The following is a 23,619-nucleotide window of genomic DNA, read 5'->3' as shown; positions in this document are numbered from 1 at the left end:
CATTGTAAATGTAACAGTTGTTGTTGGATTATTTATATGACAGTTTGTTGTACCATTTTAGAAAGGAACACAATAAGATAAAAACGGTTAATATTTATAAAGTGAAGTAGTTACAGAAGTATATAGTTAAACTAGTAGTTCGAAAAACACTGACTGTCTGCTAGAGATGGAGAAAACACTAACTGTCTGATGGAGATGGAGAAAACACTAACTGTCTGATAGAGATGGAGAAAACACTAACTGCCTGTTAGAGATGGAGAAAACAAACTGTCTGATAGAGACGGAGAAAACAAACTGTCCGATAGAGATGGAGCAAACAAACTGTCCGATAGAGATGGAGCAAACACTAATTGTCCGATAGAGATGGAGCAAACACTAATTGTCCGATAGAGATGGAGAAAACAAACTGTCTGATAGAGATGGAGAAAACACTAACTGCCTGTTAGAGATGGAGAAAACACTAACTGCCTGTTAGAGATGGAGAAAACATTAACTGCCTGTTAGAGATGGAGAAAACACTAACTGCCTGTTAGAGATGGAGAAAACACTAACTGCCTGTTAGAGATGGAGAAAACACTAACTGCCTGTTATAGATGGAGAAAACAAACTGTCCGATAGAGATGGAGTAAACACTAATTGTCCGATAGAGATGGAGCAAACACTAACTGTCTCTTAGAAATGGAGAAAACTCTTATTGTCTGATAGAGACGGAGAAAACACTAACTGTCTGCTAGGAATGGAAGAATAATCAGCCAAAATATATACCTGGGAATATACCTTGGAGATTGAATTCGAAAATTTACATTTTACAAGTTAAGAAAAAAATCATTTATCCTTATGAGTTTCAAAAACAACAGGCCACTGTAATATCTTTGTAAGATTGGACTTCAGAAATAAAAATATTTGTTAAGATGTCTAAAACATATGCACACGCGTATGGAATTATTTTTTATTATCTATGTTAGCAACTTTCATATTAAACGTTGACACTGTATATCAAACATAATTAACTTTAAGCACCGTGATCACTCCAAACATTCAGAGACAGTTTCCTACGTAGGTACTTTTACTTGAGTGATATCAGGTACAGTACAATCATCACTTATTTTCTGATATTAAGATAAAACGTGTACAGAAGCACTATTTATTTCTTCTGTTAGTTTTTACTTCTTGCCAGAAACGAAGAGAATATAAAGTACGTAAGAGGTATGTGTTATAAATGTCTGTCTTAGATTACAGGGAAATTCATGAGGTAAACTGTATGATGTAGAACTTGTAGCCTCGTGCAAAATGACGTCAAGCCTTAATAGACAGATCACGAAGATACTATTAAGTTTGTTTGTTTTGAAGTTCGCGCAAAGCTACTCAAGGGTTATCTGCGCTAGCCGTTCATAATTTAGCAGTATAAGACTAGAGGGAAGGCAGCTAGTCACCACCACCCACCGCCAACTCTTGGGCTACTCTTTTACTAACGAATAGTGGGATTGACCATATCATTATAACGCCCAACCGGCTGAAAGGGCAAGCATGTTTGGTGCAACGGGGATTCAAACCGGCGACCCTCAGATTACGAATCGAACGCCTTAACCAACCTGGCCATACCGGAACTACTATTAAGTAAGATAGGCATCCCTGTCGGCACAGATGTAAATAAACAATTCTCAACACACTACCTGCAGAACTTACGCGTGTAGTTTTTTACTATAATACTTATACTGAAGCTATATCTTTAAGGTTTGGATATTGATTCGCGTTTATCTTTCAAACAGATTGATTTGTCCTTTTTTTCTCTTTTTTATCATTGCGATTTGCTGCTGCCGGAAGTCTGGCTTTGTAGAAAGCCACGTACTGTTAGGGCAAGTGCAATCGCACCTATATTTTGCACGTGCGGTATGACGACTGTTTGCCATGAACCTTTGATCACAAATGATTTCCTTAATAGGAATGCGGATGTGACGTCATAGTTTAGTCATACGTTATGATATTTAAACCGATTGTTGATGCTGGTCAAATATTTAGTTTTCTTTATGATTATATTCTTGTGTTATTCAAGGTTTTCCCTTGTGTATATTAAAGTTCACTTCACTAAGCTGTCTACGAATGGTTTAAAACGTGCAATATGTTCAGTGATTCATATTAAGAACACAAAGATCTTACTTTTTTATTAGAGTTTATTACCCAGATTAAAGTGTTTTACAAGTAAGTTTTGCGACTTGATATTTAATAAGTGCCTTGGAATATTTTTACCACACTAGCTATTAAATCACTTATACTTGAATCATTGAAATTTTGAGAGATCTGTGACTTACGAGCCCATTATATTCGATGTAACATTAAAGAATGACAAAAGGTTTTCAGACTCATTATTTGGAGGTATGTATATATACCTAAAGTATGAATATCTTAAATGCTTTGTAAAATGACGGATCCGGTATAATATTCGCTACGAAGCTGAATGGCCAATTTATCACGAGGTCAGTAACGCTTAAGGGAATTTCCCTGCTCTCAGCTTTAGAAGGATTGTTTCTTTGTGTAAACTGAAAATTGCCAGCCTTGAGCTGAGCGGAAACTAATTTGTGTGTGTGTTTTCTTACAGCAAAGCCACATCAAGCTATCTGCTGAGCCCATCGAAGGAAATCGAACCCCTGAGTTTTAGCGTTGTAAATTCGTAGACTTACCGCTGTACTAGCGGTGGCGCGGAAACTAATCTCAACATGTAAGAAATATGTTGAAATTATTAGATTACATCTTAGTTTGAACAGGCTACTTTTCTCTTCCTGTCTCAATTAAAACACTTGTAGTAATCAGAAGATTAATTCAAGAAATTAATAATGTATTGAGTTAAAATAACGAAACTGAGAACGTAAGCAATTATAAAAATAAATCCTCACCCTACTGAAGAAGTACTGCGACGTAAGTAAAAAACTATCGAACAATGACACGTCACAAACTTAATCCAGTTTACACCATCACTCTTAGTCCAGCTGTTTGTTTTGAATTTCGCGCAAAGCTACTCGAGGGCTATCGCCGCTAGCCGTCCCTAATTTAGCAGTGTAAGACTAGAGGGAAGGCAGCTAGTCATCACCACCCACCGCCAACTCTTGGGCTACTCTTTTATCAACGAATAGTGGGATTGACCGTCACATTATAACGCCCCCAGGGCGAGCATGTTTACTGCGACCGGTATTCGAACCCGCGCTCCTCGGATTACGAGTCGAACGCCTTAAAACTCTTGGCCATACCGGGCCCTTACTCTAGCAATTTAGTGGTACAAACATCGTCTGAATCAGGACTTGTGTTTGTCGTATCCCAACTGGATTGAAGAGCTCTGGTATTTGGCAAAAAATCTCTTCGACACTAGTTGAATCAGATATTTTGTGGTTGACAAATCACATTCTTTTTTACTCTCAGTTGGAAGTTTAACAATCACGAAGTCAATTCAAACTAGCCACCAAATAAGCTCGATACATTAATATATACCTGTAGTCGTTGTATACATTACGAAATAATTACTCAACTGACGTAAAAATGTTTTTATGCATCTTAATATGTTGCAGTTATAAACGGTGTGTAACTTTCCTATATTATAAATCATTCTATAAATAATGGGGACTAACGTTTCGTTGCTAAATGTTGATTGGTAAATGTTGGAAACTGTTCGTGGCCAATTAATATGAACAACATAGTGTAATATATCGTAATTAAATATTAATAATTAACATTATAGACATGTCAAATGCCTTTTATATTAACAATAATTCTTTCAGTCAATAAAAACGGATAATTTGAATATATTATTAAGCGCAGAAAAAGTGAAATTGTGTAGAACGTTCGTCATCTGTTATTTTATGGAAAAAACTATTTTGTTGTCATGGATTTTAATACATTGTTTCAATAAAAATATCTGTTTAAACATGCTATTTAAATCCTTGTTCTCGATTTCTTAGCTAATCTCATCAATTCTGTTTAAGTATTATAGAAATACCTTGTTCGTATTGTGGTTTGTATTTGAAATAACGATTATTCTAATGGTATCAACTGTTTGTTTCCAAACTCGTGTGCAGTGTTTGAGAACATGCGTCCCGATGTAACTTATATGTTTAATGTACGAGTAAATACTGAGAGATGTCTGGCATAGCCAGGTGGTTAAGGCACTCAAGTCGTAATCTGTGTGTGGCGGGTTCGAATCCCTATCAGGCGTGGGGGCGTTATAATGTGACGGTCAATCCCACTATTGGTAAAAAAGTAACGCAAGAGTCAGATGTGGGTGGTGATAACAAGCTGCCTTCCCTCTAGTCTTTCATTGCAGAATTTGCGCGAAATTCAAATCAAATACTGAGATATATATATGTAAAAACGGCTCGTTTGGGTTGAGAAATATTTTACGTAGAGGAGCGAAATACTGAGAGACTAACTATTAAGGTATGTTCACTAAAACAATGTTTTTTTTCAATTTTGTTCGAAGTACATTAATACGAGACCCCCGCTAGTACAGCGGTATGTCTACGGATTTACAACGCTAAAATCAGGGGTTCGATTCCCCTCGGTGGGCTCAGCAGATAGCCCGCTATGGCTTTGCTATAAGAAAACAAACATTAATACGAAAAAGTTATACTTCTAAAGAAACTATTTGGTTTATTTTGAAGTTCGCGCAAAGCTACTCGAAGACCAGCCGTCCATAATTTAGCAGTGTAAGACTAGAGGGAAGGCAGCTAGTCATCACATCCACCGTATTAACTTGTTCTGTATTATTTTCCTTTGTACAGTTACTTGAGAGGTAGTTAGTTACCTTCGCATCCAACGCAACGTAGTAATAACTTAAATGCTGCCGCTATGTGAACGTTGCGTTGACAATTAAAGCACGGTGTAATAACCACGACTAGTGTTTCAGTTTCTTCGACTTGAAACTTCTGGTACTAGAACCTGTTACCATTAGCTATCAGTTCCTTAATGTTGTTTTGTGTTGTCTTTGTAAACTTTGATAATGTTAGTAGGTCGATGTGTCCTACTTGAAATTATTCTTTTGATTTTTGTGTGTGGAAACTGTATTATTTTGAGCCCATTTTTAATGTCTTCAGTGTTAATAGAATAGTGTATTCCCCTGATTATGAAAGACCATGCATTTGGTTTCATTCCCGGTATGTGTATTTTAATTTCACCAAGACTGAAGGCAGATAAGACATGTGAAAGATTTGTTTGTTTTTGAACTATGTGCGTTTTGTTCTTATAGCAAAGCCACATGGGCTATCTGCTGAGTCCATAGGTTTTCGAACTTCGCGCAAAGCTGCACGATTGTTTATTTCTTTGTTTTTGAATTTCGCGCAAAGCTACTCGAGGGCTATCTGTGCTAGCCGTTCCTAATTTAGCAGTGTAAGACTAGAGGGAAGGCAGCTAGTCATCACCACCCACCGCCATCTCTTGGGCTACTTTTACCAACGAATAGTGGGATTGACCGTCACATTATAACGCCCCCACGGCTGAAAGGGCGAGCATGTTTGGCGCGACAGGGATTCAAACACGCGACCCTCGGATTACGAGTCGAGTGCCTTAACCACCTGGCCATGCCGGGGCCACAGAGAAGGAGCTCTGTGATAGATGGACGAACGTTTGAGTGGGTGGACAAATAGACAGATGGATGGGTGTGTGGTTAAGTGTATATATAGATGGGTGAAAAGGTGGACAGACACATCGACAGAGGACTTTAATAAACCAATCGCACTTCTTGAATGAAACTATTTTATGAATAAAAATGCTAAACTTCTAGCGCGAAGATAATTTCACCTTTTCTGGTTGGTAATTGTAATTAAGAGTGTATCTCTCTCTCTCTCTCTCTCTCATGAAGATAAGTAGAGCTTTTAACAATCAGCGTAATGGAGGTAATAGATATTTCTCTCACCATGATTCTACGTCCAGCAGACGCGATAAGAAGCTAGACTGGCATACTGATGGTTATTTATTTAATTCACGTGAGTTCGACCTCCAGCGGTGGATATAGTCATTTGTAGCTAACGATAACTAACTAACCCGGAGACCACCTTGAGCATTGATACGTGACAACACAATCTGTGGGTGCTGAATACATTACCGCATCTAAAATAAGCTTTAAATCACGAGGGAAAGAATTATAAAACGCAAATCCATGTAACATTGGGCACTTATGAATATAGTGAAAAAAAGTCGCCCAGACCCAGTAGCAACAATGTAATGGTTTTATCCTTAACCATATCCTTAAACAAGTGAACAAATTAGCCCTTCACACAATATATTGTTTAAACATTTTCGGAAACAATATTCTTATTGTTAAACTTATGTATATTATATATATATATATATATTCGTGCAGTGCTTTGAACAAATAGAATTGGAAATTTCAAAAATATGTTAGATCTTGCATAAAGGCCAAATAATCTGGATATCAACCACTCGAGTGTTATTATCTTTGGGTTTGGTTTCAAGATACATCTCAAAACACGTTTACTTACTGGATTTAAGTTTTACATCATATTAAGAAAGAGTCACTCAAATATGACTAGACCCAAGGTTTAATTTTTGGTCTCGAGCCATCACTGTCCATATCAAGATGGTACATATGTGTCCTTATTTTTAAAATGACTTCCTGCTAATAGAGGTATTGTTTTTTTTTCTCTTCTTCGTATTAAAAAACATCTATATCAATAAATAAATGTCTTAAGTACAACGAAGAAGGCTTACGAAAATGTCATAGTATAGTAAAAGAAAGGGTAAGTAAATCTGTCGAAACGTATGGTTTCAATAAACCTTATCTCAACTTATCCCCAATCAGTGAAACCACAAATAAATCCCCAATCAAGATATTTGTTTACAACACTGGTAGGTTAATAATTTCCATAGGTAAATACTAAATCCTTCTTTGATAACACTTATAATAAGAACTATCATTTATACCATTAAAATATTCCTGAAAGAATGCTATAATAACTAACATTTATTGTTTAATTATGCATCATGTGTATAAAGATTGTCACCGACATGAATGTAATAAAATGTCAAAAACATTATTTAACATAACATGATTGAATAGGATCGCAACATACATTTTTACCACAAACATAATACATGTCTTTATTTAATCAGTTTAAGTTGCCCAAAAAGGGCAGTATCATGCGATGATTATGACTCGTACGTTTGTTAACTTGACATTATACAACATCTTATATCATAAATAAAACGTTTATCGTGTAATAGCTATTTTACTAATTTGACTAAATTACTTGACAAAATATTTTATATGTGATTCTTTTATCTCACATTTTACAAAGGCAGACACTGTACTTTAGTATATGATCAATGTGTAACTGACAAACACACCTGCAAATGAACACATATCTTGTGAATGTGTAGATTACATAACTTATTTCAGACAATGTTCTGTAGAACACTTACTTAGTGATGACAAGAAAACCCGCTTGTAGAGAGAAATGTAAAAACGGCGGGTTTGGGTTGAGAAAATATTTATGTAGAGGACCTAACAACGTTTCGACCTTTATTGGTCATGTGAACCTGACCTCTACATAAAAATATTCTCAACCCAAACCAGCCGTTTTATATATATATATATAGGACACTTACTGTTTCCCTTTCACAAATCATACACATTATATACCCAAAGTAGATGCTTCGCTTTACTAAACTATGTATATTATAACAATATTATTTTAATGAAATTTTCCCATAAACAGTAGATTTATTGTAAATATGTAGATAGCGACAATATGTTATGATTAACTTTCATTTTAGTAAAATTTTTCCATAAATATTAAATATATTGTAAATGTCACATATATAAGCAAAAAAATGTATTCTATGCGGTCAGAAACACTGACTTTTTTTTTCAGACGCTGTATGTAACAATCGTGTGCTGAGTAATAAAATATTATATAAAGAACTTTGTTTATCGTCTTTTACACATCAGTAAATCATATTAAAATATAGTGTACACATGTAAAGGTTCATTATTAAATATATTATGTATAGACAGATAAAAATATTATGCTATAATTATAGTCTGATTGAATACATTTAGCGATTTGTAAGGTGAATATTAATCTGATGTAGAGTTTATTATTAAGTTCATATAATGGTTATAGTAACAGATGGTTTGTTAACCATGTGTAATATACGAACACTGTGTTGTATCATTCATACCACCAAAAACTTTTTAATTACCTCTTTTTTGTAATTTATGGTGCTTGAACCAGCTGTTCAGTTCGATTATGTCTTGGAAAATAGATTTGGTCAATTCAAAACTGGTCTTTGTCATTCTCTATTTTGTTAACCAAGCTTGTCAGTGACCCAAAGTTGATAACCTGTGTTGAGTTAAAGGACAGTGACAATACATGTCTGATCTTTCATCACACATTGTCACAACTCTTTCTTCTCACACTGATTGTCAATATTCGTGTGAAGTAAAACTAAACAGCATCGAGGTTTGACATCAGTTCAAAATCCTACAGGTTCATTAGTTTGTGAACATGTAATAGAAAATGGAGAAACATCATGTGCTTTTAACCAAATCTAAGTCACCTGTTTATGTACCATTTCCTGATAGCGTTCTAGTGTTAAACAGTCTGAAAGTTCTGGTACTTTTGAATAACAGTAAATTAATCAGTAAGTCATTCGTCTATTATATTTAGTTGTAAGACGATTATTGGCTATAATATGTATGATTTTTAAAGTGAAACAATAAGTGTTCTTCAGAACATTGGGTGAAAGAAGTTATGTAGTCTATATATTATGAGGACAAATTGATTACAATCGAATTACTTAACTGATGAATTAGTGTGAAGTGTTCTTTTTCAGGAATTTAGTTAATTATAATTGGTTTAATTAACTATTGAATTAATGAGTTAAACTGATTGTTTATATTAGTATTGAGACATACATTGTATAATCGTTGTGTCATGACTGCCTATCTGGTATCGAATTATAATTTCAACCCTCTCTAAGATGTCTGCACTTACTGGTGACAATTTTGACTCATTGACCACCTGTCAACGATGTCCTAACAACGCTATCTGGTAGCAATTTAAGTCATTATGGCCACCTGTCATGATAGCTTAGGAACGTGTCCTTAACGATGCGCTCTCTGGTAATATCTTTGGAACTATGAAATCATTATCTTAGGTGTTAGCCTCGAGCCAGCATGCGTGTAGCGCCCTCTACTGGCGCGTCTGATGTGAGGGGATAGCTACTCACCTCTTTAAATAGACACAAGGCATACCAATGGAAAATAGCTTCTGTCCACAAGTAGCAGATTCACTTCAATAAGGATGTTATAAAAACAATTTTATAAATCGACATAATAGTTGTGTGTCATGTACATCTCCCGTTTTACCTTTCAAAGTTATCAATTTATTCAATGTAAAATAATTATGCTGAGATAGTTCCTTTCCCATGTAGTCGCTATAGGATACAAGTTACTTCAACACAAATCCAAGCATTTATTACCCAATAGCGATTCGTTTCTTATTCCTGATTTTCTCGAATTCTGTGCTAACCTTTCTTACATTTTCATACCGTTTTTAAGAACAGGTTACTTTTCATTTGTTCTTTTCATAGGTTCCATACCAAGAACCCGGTATGGCCAGGTGGTTAAGGCACTCGACTCGTAATCTGAGGGTTCAGAGTTTAAATCCCCGTCACACCAAACATGCTCGCCCTCTCAGCCGTGGGGCCGTTATAATATGACGTGCAATCCCACTAATCGTTGGTAAAAGAGTAGCCTAAGAGTTGGCGATGGATGGTGATGACTATCTGCCTTCCCTCTAGCCTTACACTGCTAAATTAGGGACGGCTAGCGCAGATAGCCCTCGAGTAGCTTTGCGCGAAATTCAAAATAAATCAGACCCATACCAAGTTTACCTGCTGAACATGCTCACTTTACCAAGATCACTTCAATTACGCTAGTTGGTTAAAACAAACTGTGTTTTTCCAGTTGCATAAAAGGTGCTGTTGGTCTGTAAACATCTAATAGAAACTTGCAATATACTGAATAAGACAAGTCCCTTTTAGAGACTTCCAGTTACGCCACCAGTGTATTTTAAAAATGTTTGTCAGTTGCTTGAAATCACTGTTGTTTCGTGTTTAATCAGGTAAGTGTATGTTTTGAACAGTGTAACAAGCAATTTACGATTACAAAATCACAATATCTGAGAGACGCTGAAAAACACACGTGCTTTTCTTTATCAGATTATGGTTTTTGAATACTTTCCAGGTGAAGAGGGCTCAACTACACAGATTTAAAATTACGTGCAAGATACATTTCAAAATTTAATCAAAGGCTTTCGGATACATTAAATAAGTACCAAGTAAATACAATTAAGAATCGAAAGACCTTTGTTAAAACTACTTTGAATATTATTGTTAAGCTTCAATTTAGCAAACTTATATGTTTATAAATCCCACAAGATTGTCTCGATACGTATCAACCTTTGTTTGATCTACAGGATAGCTGACAAACAATGTGGTAGTTGAGTGTGTGATCTAAAAAAATAACTGTTTTCCTTTATTGCTTAGTAATTCACTAAGTAGACTCATCTTTATCAGTGGTTCATTATGAAAGTGCCGAAAACACAGCTTACAGCAAAAATACCCGCCTGCTAATCTAATTTTGTGATCAAAGAGGCTTTTTTTTTTTTAAGTTTGTCTGTCGTTGTTTTGAATTAAGCACAAAGCTACACGATGGACTATCTGTGCTCTGCCCACCACGGGTATCGAAAACCGGTTTTTAGCATTGTAAGTCCGCAGACATACCGCTGAGCCACTGGGGGGAGGCTATTTATTTGTCACTCATAATTACGACTAATTATTATTAATTGTAATTCATCCAATCCGTGATGGTTATTTTTGGTTAAGTGTCTTTGGGGTCCTAAAGGAGTAGAAGCAATCATTTCTGGACCGGCATGGCCAAGTGTGTTAAGGCGTTCGACTCGTAATCCGAGAGTCGCGGATTCGAATCCCGGTCGCACCAAACATCCTCGCCCTTTCAGCCGTGGGGGCGTTATAATGTTACGGTCAGTCTTACTATTAGTTGGTAAAAGAGTAGCCCAAGAGTTGGCGGTGGGTAGTGATGACTAGTTGCCTTTTCTCTAGTCTTACACTGCTAAATTAGGGACGGCTAGCCTTCGAGTAGCTTTGCGCGAAATTCAAAAAAACAACAAGACAAACAACCATAATATTACTATTTTAGTCGCAAATAAATGAAAGTAGAAAATAATCAAACCTTGCCCGAGGAGAAGAGGAAGCCGAAAGTGTTCTAAAACAGTGGGCGTTCTTTTATAAAACATGTTTAGGTTTAAATACAGTAGAAGTAGGCCAGTAATCACACCTTGCGTCACACACAGTCCAGAGGCAGCTGTTTTACACGTCTTTCCATCTACAAAATAAAATATTAGTAAGATATCAAACTTGAGTGTCACCATAAGTTTTATGACCGTATTTCTTAAATGATATTCTGCCTTTATAAAACAAAAATATACGTAGCAAAACATAAAATGTCTCATATTACCCATGATGCATTTTTGCATTTGGATGCTTAATTTTCATTTAAACATTACATTCCAAAGTATAAATAAGATAATAGATCAGATTCGCCCACTGAAACGTCCTTGTTTGGGATTTTTGAAATGCATAACAAGAATTACTTCAGAAGTTGAAATCCGTTTCGACTGCTTGTATTTTGGATTGATATATTTGGATGGATTTGACAGACTACACACAGTTAAAGATCAAGAACAGTTGTTGATCAAATGTATCTAATTAGTGGACGGTTGGAAATATTTACTAGTATGTCATAAAAACAACAACGCAGATCGATACACACTATAATATTATATACCGGTTCAATGTTTCTCACAAACGAACCACAACATCTTTCGTTCAAATGTTACCTCACATTTAACAAAATGGCTGAAAACGTAAACAAAAATCAATAGAAATTATATCGGATGTAAAAATTACAAAATGTCAATATTTATTTTTTAAAAAACAATAACTTTATTAGCAGCACCTTAGCACCGTTGTAGACATCTGTTTGGCTTTTCAGTTACTTAAAAAAGAAGCAGATAAAAAAACAATAAGAAAACAGTAGATAATTAAGTAAAACAGTGTTTCGTTTTGTCTTTTTTTTAAATAAGGTAAAACTCAGGTGTTCAGGCCCAAAACATGCTGAGTTTAACTACATGTACACCATGTTGAAAAGATGATGGGAAAATGTGCAACTGAAATATGTGGATAATTTGGGAACAACGTAATTTTGTTTAAAAACAAAAGTATGCTCTACAAGTAACTTATAAAATACAAATATCGTACAAAATGAAAATATAATAGACTACTGAATAATCCTAAAATAGTAAACATGTCCAAAGAAAATACTACAGGTAAAGTTACTGTGCCTGGCTGGAATATTCTATAGATAATATAATATCAACGAAAGAAGCTCTAAGTATATCAGTCGAAACCAATTTGAAAACAAGTTGATGATAATATTATAAAGGATAGTGTTCGAACAATAGTAACAAATTTACTTATGTTACTAAAAAGTCAAAAAGTAACTTGTATAATTATGAAGTGAAGCAACTTTGACTAATTAAAAAATAATAAAAATATTGTAATTTCTGAAGCAGATAAAGAACAACAGGTTTTTAAATTAGACAAAAAGAAAATATTAGAAATCTTTTAAATCATGATTCATATATTGAAATAAAAAAAGATCCTACGAATGTACTACAGAATAAAGCAAAAACAATTGGAAGAACCAATAATACCTTAGCAACGAACGAACAACGTTATACTATCCCATTATATTTTACCTCGTTCTTTTGATGTTGTCCCGAAGGTTCATAAAATTATATTACTGTTCCGACCTATTGTTGATAACAGAGGATTGTCAAAATATGTAGTTTTTGAGTTCGTTGTTTTGAATGTTCTTTTAAAAAAAACAAATTCACACATATTTACGGTTCAGAAATTCGTCTGAGTTTATTATTAACGTTAAGAATATTAATACAGATTTTGATAAAAGTTAAAAAAAACGACTTTTACATTCCAGATAAATATAAAATAATATATTTTTATTTAAACCAATGTTTCGCCTTTGCAGCTTTTTCGGGGTTAATATAAAGTACAGTTATATATATTAACCTTCGAGAAGCCGTAGAAACGACCAATAAAAGAGGTATTACGTTGTTTCGAAAATAGGTTACTAGCCAGTAAATGTTTTCCATGTCTAGAAGCTGCCTGTAACTAATGGTGGGCAACGACACTTAAAAACAAAATAAAGGTTTGTTCATGGAGGTCACCTTTATCAACTCTGTTAGCAGAAATGTTCGTGTATGATGTTGAAATTCTGGCACTAGAATATAGGTTAAAAATCAGAGTTCTAAGTAAGATATGTGGACGACAAGTTTCTGGTGTGGCGGCAAAGCAACACAAGTTAATTAATTTCCAGGAACATCTCAATTCTACCAGCCACCCCCGCAACCCCAATACAACCTACTTTAGATTGAACAAGATTATTTGGATTTTTTTAGTTGTTTCTGTATAAACAGAAGGTGGCTTTCTGCCTACTTCGGTATACAGAAATCCGTTCCATGTTGTCATATGTTCATGAAACATACTAATTGTCAAATAATCTTTAATCCTCGATTAAAATAAATTAATATAATTATTAGTGTTAAAGACAAATTTGAACTAAAATATAGATGTCGAATATACAAAATTTCCTGTAGCTGTGATTTACGATATATTGGACAGACAGGTAGCAGTTTTAAATTTAAAAATAAATAACAAAATATTGTTGATAAATTTAAACTAGAGATTCGGTTTTGGCGGCGCATTTAGAGAGCCCTTCATACATTATTGAGTGGAACGAAGTATAGGCAGTTAGGGAGCTCAGCTCCTACTCTGAGGTTCGGGTTCGAATCCCCCTCCCACCCAACATGCTTGCCCTTTCAGCCGTGAGGGCTTTATAATATAACGGTCAGTTCCACTATTTGTTCGTAAAAGAATAGTTCAAAAGTTGGAGTGTGTGTGGTCTTTCATTGTAAAGTTAGGGACGGCTAGCTCCCATAGCCCTTGTGTAGCTTTGAGCGAAATTCAATAGAAACACAATGAATTAATCTCAAAAAAAGAGGAAAAATTACATAAAAGAAAATCGCCGTAAATTGTTAAAAACAAAATAATCTTGAATAGAATTTAGGTCATGGTGCCACGGAAGTAAATGATTGGAAATCAATTTTGTAGATGGCACATATGGTAAAGTGTACATGGACATTTACTTGAGTATGTAAATGAAATTTTCTGCGTTTTTCTTGTCTCCTGAAGATGGCGGAACATGATTCAATGAAACATATAGTTTTGTAATGGTATATTACCTTTAACTTTGTATAATAAATTGTGTGCATTTGAAAACGTTGGAGGGTCAAATGATTATATGATAACATTATTGGACAGCAAAGGAGCTTTTGGCTCATCCAGACCGTCTTTGTTATTATATTAAACATTAGAAATATTCAAAATATTTATTAAGCTTTCCATTAAATTAGCTGCATCACCAAAACTGAAATCTTTCTTCTCTTATATTCACTAACAAAAACCCAAATAAATTCAACTTCATTCTATTAGTTTTGACATCTTTAACTTCAACAGATTGTAACTCGCATAATGCACGTAAAGCCAATCCTTTTTTCTTTTAAAACTGTTTTTCTCTTGAACAACCTATAATTCTGTATTTCAAAAAAAAAAAAATTCCTTTCATCATAAGTATTTACATTTAGCCAAGGTTTAGTTATTCCCATTAGGCCTAAATCTTCTGTTCCGACTAGTGCTCTAAATTCATTCATTGTATTTTTTCTTCTGTTAGCATTAAGGTAATAACAGTTTAGGCTACCATAACAAATTACCTTTAAATCTTGATTCCAAACTATATCCTTCTCTACACCTTATTTTCCATCATTATTCTGACCCATTCTACAGTTTAGTTCTAATTTAAAGTTGGCCGTACAGTTCAGTTAATAGTTTTGCAAAAAGCCAGTCCCTCAAACTGAAGATGACCTAAGAAGGTCGAAACGTTGATCTGTACTTTATTTTAATTAAAGTACTAATACCCACACCAGCCGTCTTGAGAATACATTTTACTTCAAGTGGGTTTCTCGTCGTCACGGAAGCCAGTCCCTATTTGAATGTAAATTATCCATTCAAAAAGGCTTCCCTTTTCCTATTGAACTAATTCCATAAATCCAACCAGTCAATCTGTTCTTCCTTATGTATTATCCTAAGCCTAGTATTCAGCTCCAGTGACTTAATACGCTTACCATTTGAAATCGATATTTGGTTTGTTGGTTTTAAAGCAAAGCCACATTGGGTTATCTGTTGTGTCCATAACGGAGAATCAAACTCCAGATTTTAGCGCTGTAAATTTTTAAACTTATCGTTGTCCCACTGTGGGACAAAGCCACACTGGATAATAATCCTAATTTAATCGAACTATCAACACAGGTTTCTCCCTCTGACGCTATTTTGTGTGTGACCCGCTCTAGGTAAAAGAAAGTCTAGCGTGGTGGTTCGTCAATTTGTGTGAATGATAGAGAAAGTTAATTTGCATAAAACATTAAATAAATAATGTTAAAATAAAATAAATAATATTGTATTATTAATTCTTACTTAAAATACGATTTCTAAAAGACAAAAATAACCTCGGCAATATACTTACTTAATTTTGGTCATACCCTAACAGTTTTTTTAGGAAAGTTTATTATATTTATAGCGCCTGGACTTTTGAATGATCTCTGATAATGGAGGCCTCTTGTAAGACAAAGGTAAGTTTATAGACTTACAGCGCTGAAATACGAGGTTCACTTCCCCACGATGGATATGACAGATGTTATGTGGTTGACTTAGCATAACATATTCTCATTTACTTTCATTCATGGGTTCGTACAGTTATTGAAATATTACTAAAACTAATACAGAACTACCATAAAACTGTCAGTTAGTTCGAAATCTATCAAATCTCACCCACTACCCGTTATTATATCACACTAAGACCATAATAACATCATATTCTGAAATTGTGCATGAACTGTAAAAAGACAATTAATATTCAAAACAGATAAAATGTCTAATATCAAAATATGCAAAACGGCTTATTTTCTGAAATACCTATAATATCAAGTTGTTTATGGTTGTTTGTTACAACAAAACCCTTGAAAAACATTACGCTAAACAAACAATAGAGACTAAATAATCATAACTTACATATTGTACTTAGAGTATATAATATTACCTTTTTATCTACATTACAGCTAATTTACAACTATAAGGTCTTACTTCCTTCTTACAATATATCTAACTAACAATTACAAAGCTTTCTTTTTCCTCTTTATACTTCGGTGAACTTACAACTATAAGGTCTTACTCCCTCTTTATCGAAGTTAGACATACACTTGTCGACTAATGCTCGGGTCTCGTTAGTCTTTGTTCTGACGTCATAGAGCTGCATACACCGTGACCACAATCCCGCGTGACCTTTTGACATAAGGTAGCCTAAAATAAAATGAAAGAGTAAGTAAAATATACTGTGTGAGAAAACAAATTTCACGTGACCTCCGGACACCTAATGACCTGATGTAAAATGAAAGATAGAACAAATCATAATGTCTTTATGACACCAGATAATCTAAATTATAATAATATATATTGTACAGTTTCTTGCTTTATATGGTCCATGTGGCATTACAAAGAAGGAAGAAATAAAGTGGTATTGGAATGAATACATATTTGTCGTGTAGTTTAATAAAACGCTGGGATTACCAGTTATGATTTTATTCATTATAATTAATATTCTAATTGTGCCTAACTTCCTGGTAACAGAATATTTAATTATAATAAAATAAATTAAACACCACCTGAGAGATACATCACTTAGTTATAACACTGAATGGATTAAACACCACCTGAGAAGTACATCTATTAGTTGTACCACTGAATGGATTAAACACCACCTGAGAGGTACATCTATTAGTTGTACCAATGAATGGATTAAACACCACCTGAGAGGTACATCAATTAGTTTACCACTGAATGAATTAAACACCACCTGAAAGGTACATCAATTAGTTTACCACTGAATGAATTAAACACCACCTGAGAGGTACATCAGTTAGTTGGAACACTTTACGAACTGGTAGATGCAGAATTCTACAAATCATTATGTGCATCAAACCTGTTCTTTCTTCGAAAGCAAGGTGGTAATTTGAACAAGTGATAGAGGTTTTGCTTCTTATTTATTTAAAATACAAGTTTCAAAAAACGATCCTCCAATATCACACAAATTAAACTTCAACAGGCCAAGTGTTGCAAGAAGTTTTTTTTATACGCTACTAAAGTCCTTACTCAATGATACTAATAAAATAACGGTGTGACTGGAATGCATAGCCTGGAGGAGATCAACTTTATTACAGTGCATCTAACCTGTCTTTAATGACCTATGAACGAAAGAGGAATGAGGCGTAATTAGCCGTCAGCGGTCTGAAACTACATAACAAGATGTTCTGAAAGCTACATTAAAAAAACAACAACGACTGTTCTTTCTTTGCTAAGCCAACGTGTTGTATAAAACCTCGCTTCCAACAGCCTTTAAGCTATAACTAAATCGAATACTTGCCTAAAATTCTAGCTATATATAAAATATTGCCTTAAAAAAAGGAACACCTCTGGTGTCGTCTATTCAATCGTCCATTTATTTGAGGCTGATTTAAATAGACGCATCATGCCGGATACAAAAAAAAACAAAAAACAACTGAACATTTATTCACTGGAAAACATCTTTAGGCCTTTTATAAAAGTGGTTGGACATGAATAAAACAAATTACGTAGGCTCTAAGGGGCCTCTACTAAGACTATAGAAAAGTACTTTCATATTTTACAACAGTTCTTATTGCAATATATATATATACGGAAAACATAAACTGTATTTCAAGGAAGTTGTTGTCACAAGTTTAACAACGCGAACAACTTTTCTCGCTATTTCATTTAATTATTTTCTGTTGTGATTATGTTGTTGTCACGAAGCTCACCAGTATTTCACTGTAAAAATTCGCAACTACATAACTGTAATTACGGCTAACAAGAACTCCAGGATAAATAAGATGAAAACTTCCTAACTGCATGGAGTGCAGAGTTGTTGATTGATTTTGATATACATACTAGCTGAAATACGTGTCAACTAACGGGGAATGTTCAAAGTCAATTAAAACAATGTACTTTAACATTAATCATATATTTCAAAGTAATAACTTACACACAAGCTTTATCTCGAAATTTTAAAATTATAACAAACCTTCATAATTAATATTTGCAGATTGCTTTCCATCTTCCAACAAATAATCTTTGAAGTGATCCAACCCTCTAACACCGAACCATTAACAATTAATCAACAGGCTTTACGAAAGGGAAATAGGATTAATTTCAAGTTTGACCATTAAAAGACATTTCCCATAAATCATAGTGTGTTTACATACATACACTGCAGAATTAGGGACGGCTAGCGCAGATAGCCCTCTTGTAGCTTTGCACGAAATTCAAGAACAAATAAACAGTTTTAGCGTTAGTCGTTCGAATTTATAAATCGTAGATAACAGCTAAATATCCTATTTTTTGAGTATTAATTTGTCTTTGTTTGGTATTTCTTTAATATGCCAAACATGTATCGTCTGTATTAAAAACAATTTGGGGAAAAATACATAAAGTTAATGTTATGTGTTCTTGTTTTTTCAAAGAAAGTATCGGTATTTCGTAAACACACAAGCTGTGCTATCGTTAACTGTTGCATTAATACCAACGCTTAATCAAAAGTGTAATTAATACGAGAATATATTAAGTGTCCATTTGAATATCTTTAATTTTCAGTGAAAAAGTAACGACCAAGCGCGTGCTTGAGCTGGATCGTGACTTTTAGATGAGAAGTAATATCGTCTGCTTCTAAGTAGCTAGAGTTACAGGTTTCACTATAACTCCTAACCATTTGAGTAGATATCTGGGATTTTGCTGTTAGTCCTAACAACATGAGTGTGTATTCACGTTGAAATGTAGGTTCACATCACCTGAGTATATATATACAGGTTTCGCTGTAAATCGTACTAGTCAAAGTGTATGTTTAACCAGATTTCAATATAAACCCCAACTATATAAAACTCAGAACTTACGTACATATGATTTCTTTTAACGGTGCCTTAAAAAAAACAGCGTCTACAAAGGAGGTACAAAGAAAAGACTTTCATGTTAACCCTCCTTAGCTGAAGGATTTAGGCTTTTCAATGGAATGTGTGGGGTGGTTTCTCAGCTATAACTCTACACAGGTGTATTGAAATCTTTAATAATAATAAAGAAAACGCCATTCTGCTATCGTATACTTCAGTGTGTTTTTTGTTACCATTCTATAGACATATATTATACAATAGTTCAGCGCCCATCATAGCTGAAAGAGAACCCACTAACCTCTTTCACGCAGAACATCCTGGTTGACTTAATTAAAACTGCGTTTAATTACCTGAAGACCTTCTTTTTTTACACGCCAACTTGTGGGCTGTCCACTGCCTCTATCGGCCTCTCTGATCCCAGCAGGGTGAGTCTTTCGCCGCCTCTTTTGCCGCCATGTAATTCTCTGGCGACTTCATATTTATGACCTATTTATACCAGACATGATAGGTAAGAAGATATTTTTAACCCCCAAGACCAAGTATTCGATAGGTAAAAAATAACCTTAGCGCCTATGAGAAACACACGGTAATTCAGTAGAAGATTGAATCAACTTCACGGACTTATTACAACGCCACAATAATTGAGCATGCGCAGATTTTACGAAGTGAAGAGTATAGAGCAGTCTTTCTACATTACTAAGCTAAAATATAAATCACATAATTAAGTAATTAAGAAATACAATAGTTTGTATTTTTCATCAGGTAAAAGAGAAAACACATTTATAACAGCGTTGCAAGATATTTAATATGCATGTGCAACACTAAAATAATGCTAACAAAGAAACACGTCAGAGGGCGCTGATAGGCTTCAATTAAAGGGTATTTGGACGTTTTCTTCACTATTGCCGATTTGACAGTGCTAAGAAGTGTGATTAATTTAAAACCGAGATAGTGTTAATTTACTGTGCAAAACTATACGTTTAATCTCATCAAGCTATCTCATAGTTACTATGGTAGCCAATATTCGATTAAAGTACAGTGATATTTCACTATCTACCTATCATTCTTGATAGATTTATCCATATGAGAGTTTATATCGTTTAAGAGTAGCAAGGAAATCTATGTCATTGTGGTTTCTGGGCCCAGGGGCTAATAATTCTTGTTGGCTTTACATCCCATGTAATTTTACATAGAATAAAATTATCAGTAGGTCCCCATTAAAACCATGGTCCCTAGGGCTGAGCCCCTTCTAGCACCTACCTAAATACGCCACTAGCAGAGTCTGTAGTATTTGGCATGCTTAAGCAGGATGTGTAATAATTGGTATACTTAAGCAAGGTGTGTAATAATTCGTATACTTACGTAAGATCTTTAGTATTTAGTATACTTAAGTAAGGTCTGTAATATTTCTTACAATTGAGTAATATCTGTAGTATCTAGTACACTTAAGTGAGATCTGTAGCATTTCTTGTACTTAAGTAATATCTGTAATATTTGGTATACTTAAGCGAGGTCCTCAAGATATTTCACCTATAGTCAGTTAGAACCTAAGCAAACCAACTGAACATATCAAAATAATAAATGAGGAGTAATTATAAATCCAACTTATTTTTAAATTGTGACCATGATAAAAAAGGAGCGAAAAATAGCATTTTAAACTCTTTAATCACGTCTTTCAATTTATGCTAACAATTTATATGTAAAAACGGCTCGTTTGGGTTGAGAAAATATTTTACATAGAAGAGCGAACAACGTTTCGACCTTCTTCGGTCATCGTCAGGTTCACAAAGAAAGAAAGAGGAAACTGACCGGAAGCTGACCACATGTTTGAAAGGAGTTGAATAACTGAGTGTCGGAATGTAGAGGGCAGGGGTTAGATGTTTGAATATATAATTTTCTATTATTTATTTTATTATTTTTAATATAGCTATAAAGGTGTTTCTTTGTATTGGTTTATTTTGGGTTTAAGTTGTATAAGTAAGGCTTCTTTAATTTTGCATTTGTTTATGTTTGTTTCTTTATTTATTATTTAAGTGTTTTCTATGGTTATGTTGTGTTTATTTGGCTTGCAGTGTTCGAAAACGTGTGAAGGTGACTTTTTATGTTCTTTGAATCTGGTTTCCATTTTTCTACTTGTTTCTCCAATATAGAAGTCGTGGCAGTTATCACATTGTATTTTGTAAATAATGTTGGTGTGGTGTTTGTCAGTGTAGTTTTTACATGGTATAGACCTCAGTTTTGTGCCTGGTTTTTGAATAAATTTGGTATTAACTGGAATGTCATATTTTGTTACTAATTTTTTGCCAAATGTTGGTTATTTGTTTGCTGATGTTAGGAATATATGGTATACAGCAGTATATTGTTTCGTGATTTTTTAATTCGTGAGATATATTTACTTTAGTTGGTTGATTTTGCTTTCTGTCTAGGTGTGTGCGTATAATGTTTTCTACGGTTTGTGGAGAAAACTTATTGATGTTGATGAAGTATTGTTTTATTTTGTCTAATTCATCGTTAATTTTATCTGGTGAGCATAGTTTTATGGCTGTGTTTATTTGGTTTCTTAGTATGTTGAGTTTTTGTTTTGTTTCATGTGCTGAGTCCCAAGGAATGTATAATCCAGTATGGGTGATTTTTCGGTGGATTTCTGTTTTGAATTGTGTGTCGGTTCTTGTAATTTTGAGGTTCAGAAATAATATTTGATTGCTTTCTTCCTGTTCACATGTGAAGTTAATGTTGGGATGTATAGAGTTAATGTGATTGAAAAAATTAAGTATGTGTTCTGTAGATTTGAATCCCGCAACCGTGTCATCTACATATCTGTACCAGTATAGTGGTGGATGTAATGCTGTGTTAATTGCTTGTATTTCAACTTGTGTCATAAAAATATTGGCTAGAACTGGTGATACTGGGTTGCCCATGCTTAGGCCATTTGTTTGTATATAGTTTTGGTTGTTGAACATGAAGTTTGTCTTTATCGTGGTGAATTCTATGAGGGTTGCTAACTGGTTACTAGGAATTTCCATAGTTGGGTTAGGGTCTCGGATATAGAGTTCTAAGGCTATTTTGCAGGCTTCAGTGGTTGGAACTTCTATAAAGAGGGATATAACATCGAAACTGACCATTAAGGCTTTATGATTAAGTTGATTAAGATCAGACTTGAAATTAAAAGAGTCTTTGATGAATGAGTTGGCTGATGTTACATATTTGGAGAATGCCCATGCTATGTATTTACCAAGATTGTAATTAAACGATTCATATGTGGACATTATTGGTCGTAATGGACAATCTGGTTTATGAGGTTTGGGGATACCGTATATTTGCGGTGGGCGTGAGTCGGTTTTCCGTAGGTAGGAATAAAGTGTTTGTGAAATTGTGTTGGCTTTTTTCATTTGTAGTAGTAATTTGTTCAGTTGCGTCTCGTGTGTCTTTGTTGGATTTGTGTGTATTGGTTTAAATTTGTTCGTGTCTGATAGGATGTTATTCATTTTTTGGATGTATTCATTTGTGTTCATTATGACTATAGCGTTACCTTTATCTGCTTTTAGAATTTTTATGTTTTTGTCTTGTTTTAGGTTTTTAATGGAATTAATGTCTCTTTTTGTAAGGTTGTTTTTAGTTTTCTGTTTTGTGAAATTATGTTGATGGTTTTGTAAGAAAATTCTTTGAATTCATTATGCTAACAATATTCCAGTCTTTATTTTTCGTTTTAAGTATTAAAGCCACTATATTAAGTGGCGGAGTTCATCATGCTAACAATATTTCAGTCTTTATTTTTCGTTTTAAGTATTAAAGCCACTATATTAAGTGGCGGAGTTCATCATGCTAACAATATTTCAGTCTTTATTTTTCGTTTTAAGTATTAAAGCCACTATATTAAGTGGCGGAGTTCATCATGCTAACAATATTCTAGTCTTTATTTTACGTTTTAAGTATTAAAGCCACTATATTAAGTGGCGGAGTTCATCATGCTTACAATATTCCAGTCTTTATTTTTCGTTTTAAGTATTAAAGCCACTATATTAAGTGGCGGAGTTAATCATGCTAACAATATTCCAGTCTTTATTTTTCGTTTTAAGTATTAAAGCCACTATATTAAGTGGCGGAGTTCATCATGCTAACAATATTCTGGTCTTTATTTTTCGTTTTAAGTATTAAAGCCACTATATTAAGTGGCGGAGTTAATCATGCTAACAATATTCCAGTCTTTATTTTTCGTTTTAAATATTAAAGCCACTATATTAAGTGGCGGAGTTCATCGAGAACAAAAAATTTATTCCAAAAGATAAATAAAATGTTACGAAAACTAATTTTAACTAGTGATGCTGACCAGCTGTTTGTGTGTCGGAAGTGAAAGACTAGGATAATGATGTTGGCCACTTGTTGG

The 23,619-nt window shown here is 34.1% G+C and overlaps 1 protein-coding gene across 3 annotated transcripts in view; it reads right to left on the bottom strand.

Moving 5' to 3' along the window:
- The window catches only part of LOC143226320 (uncharacterized), an 83,871-nt gene that overhangs the window by 39,798 nt on the left and 20,454 nt on the right, over nt 1-23,619 (bottom strand). For 2 of the 3 annotated variants that reach the window (XM_076457131.1, XM_076457132.1), the window contains exons 2-3: nt 16,438-16,581; nt 11,261-11,413 (exon numbers count right to left, since the gene is read on the bottom strand). In XM_076457131.1, the coding sequence (XP_076313246.1) occupies nt 11,261-11,413; nt 16,438-16,581 (297 nt within the window). Of the gene's footprint in view, nt 1-11,260; nt 11,414-16,437; nt 16,582-19,585; nt 19,809-23,619 lie in introns of those variants that run through there. The other variant, XM_076457134.1, reaches the window with a different exon arrangement.

This window comes from Tachypleus tridentatus, chromosome 9 (assembly GCF_004210375.1).
Source record: "Tachypleus tridentatus isolate NWPU-2018 chromosome 9, ASM421037v1, whole genome shotgun sequence".
Classification (NCBI taxonomy): domain Eukaryota; kingdom Metazoa; phylum Arthropoda; class Merostomata; order Xiphosura; family Limulidae; genus Tachypleus; species Tachypleus tridentatus.
Note: the sequence above shows the minus strand (reverse complement) of the source record. Positions and strands in the feature narration are given on the sequence as shown.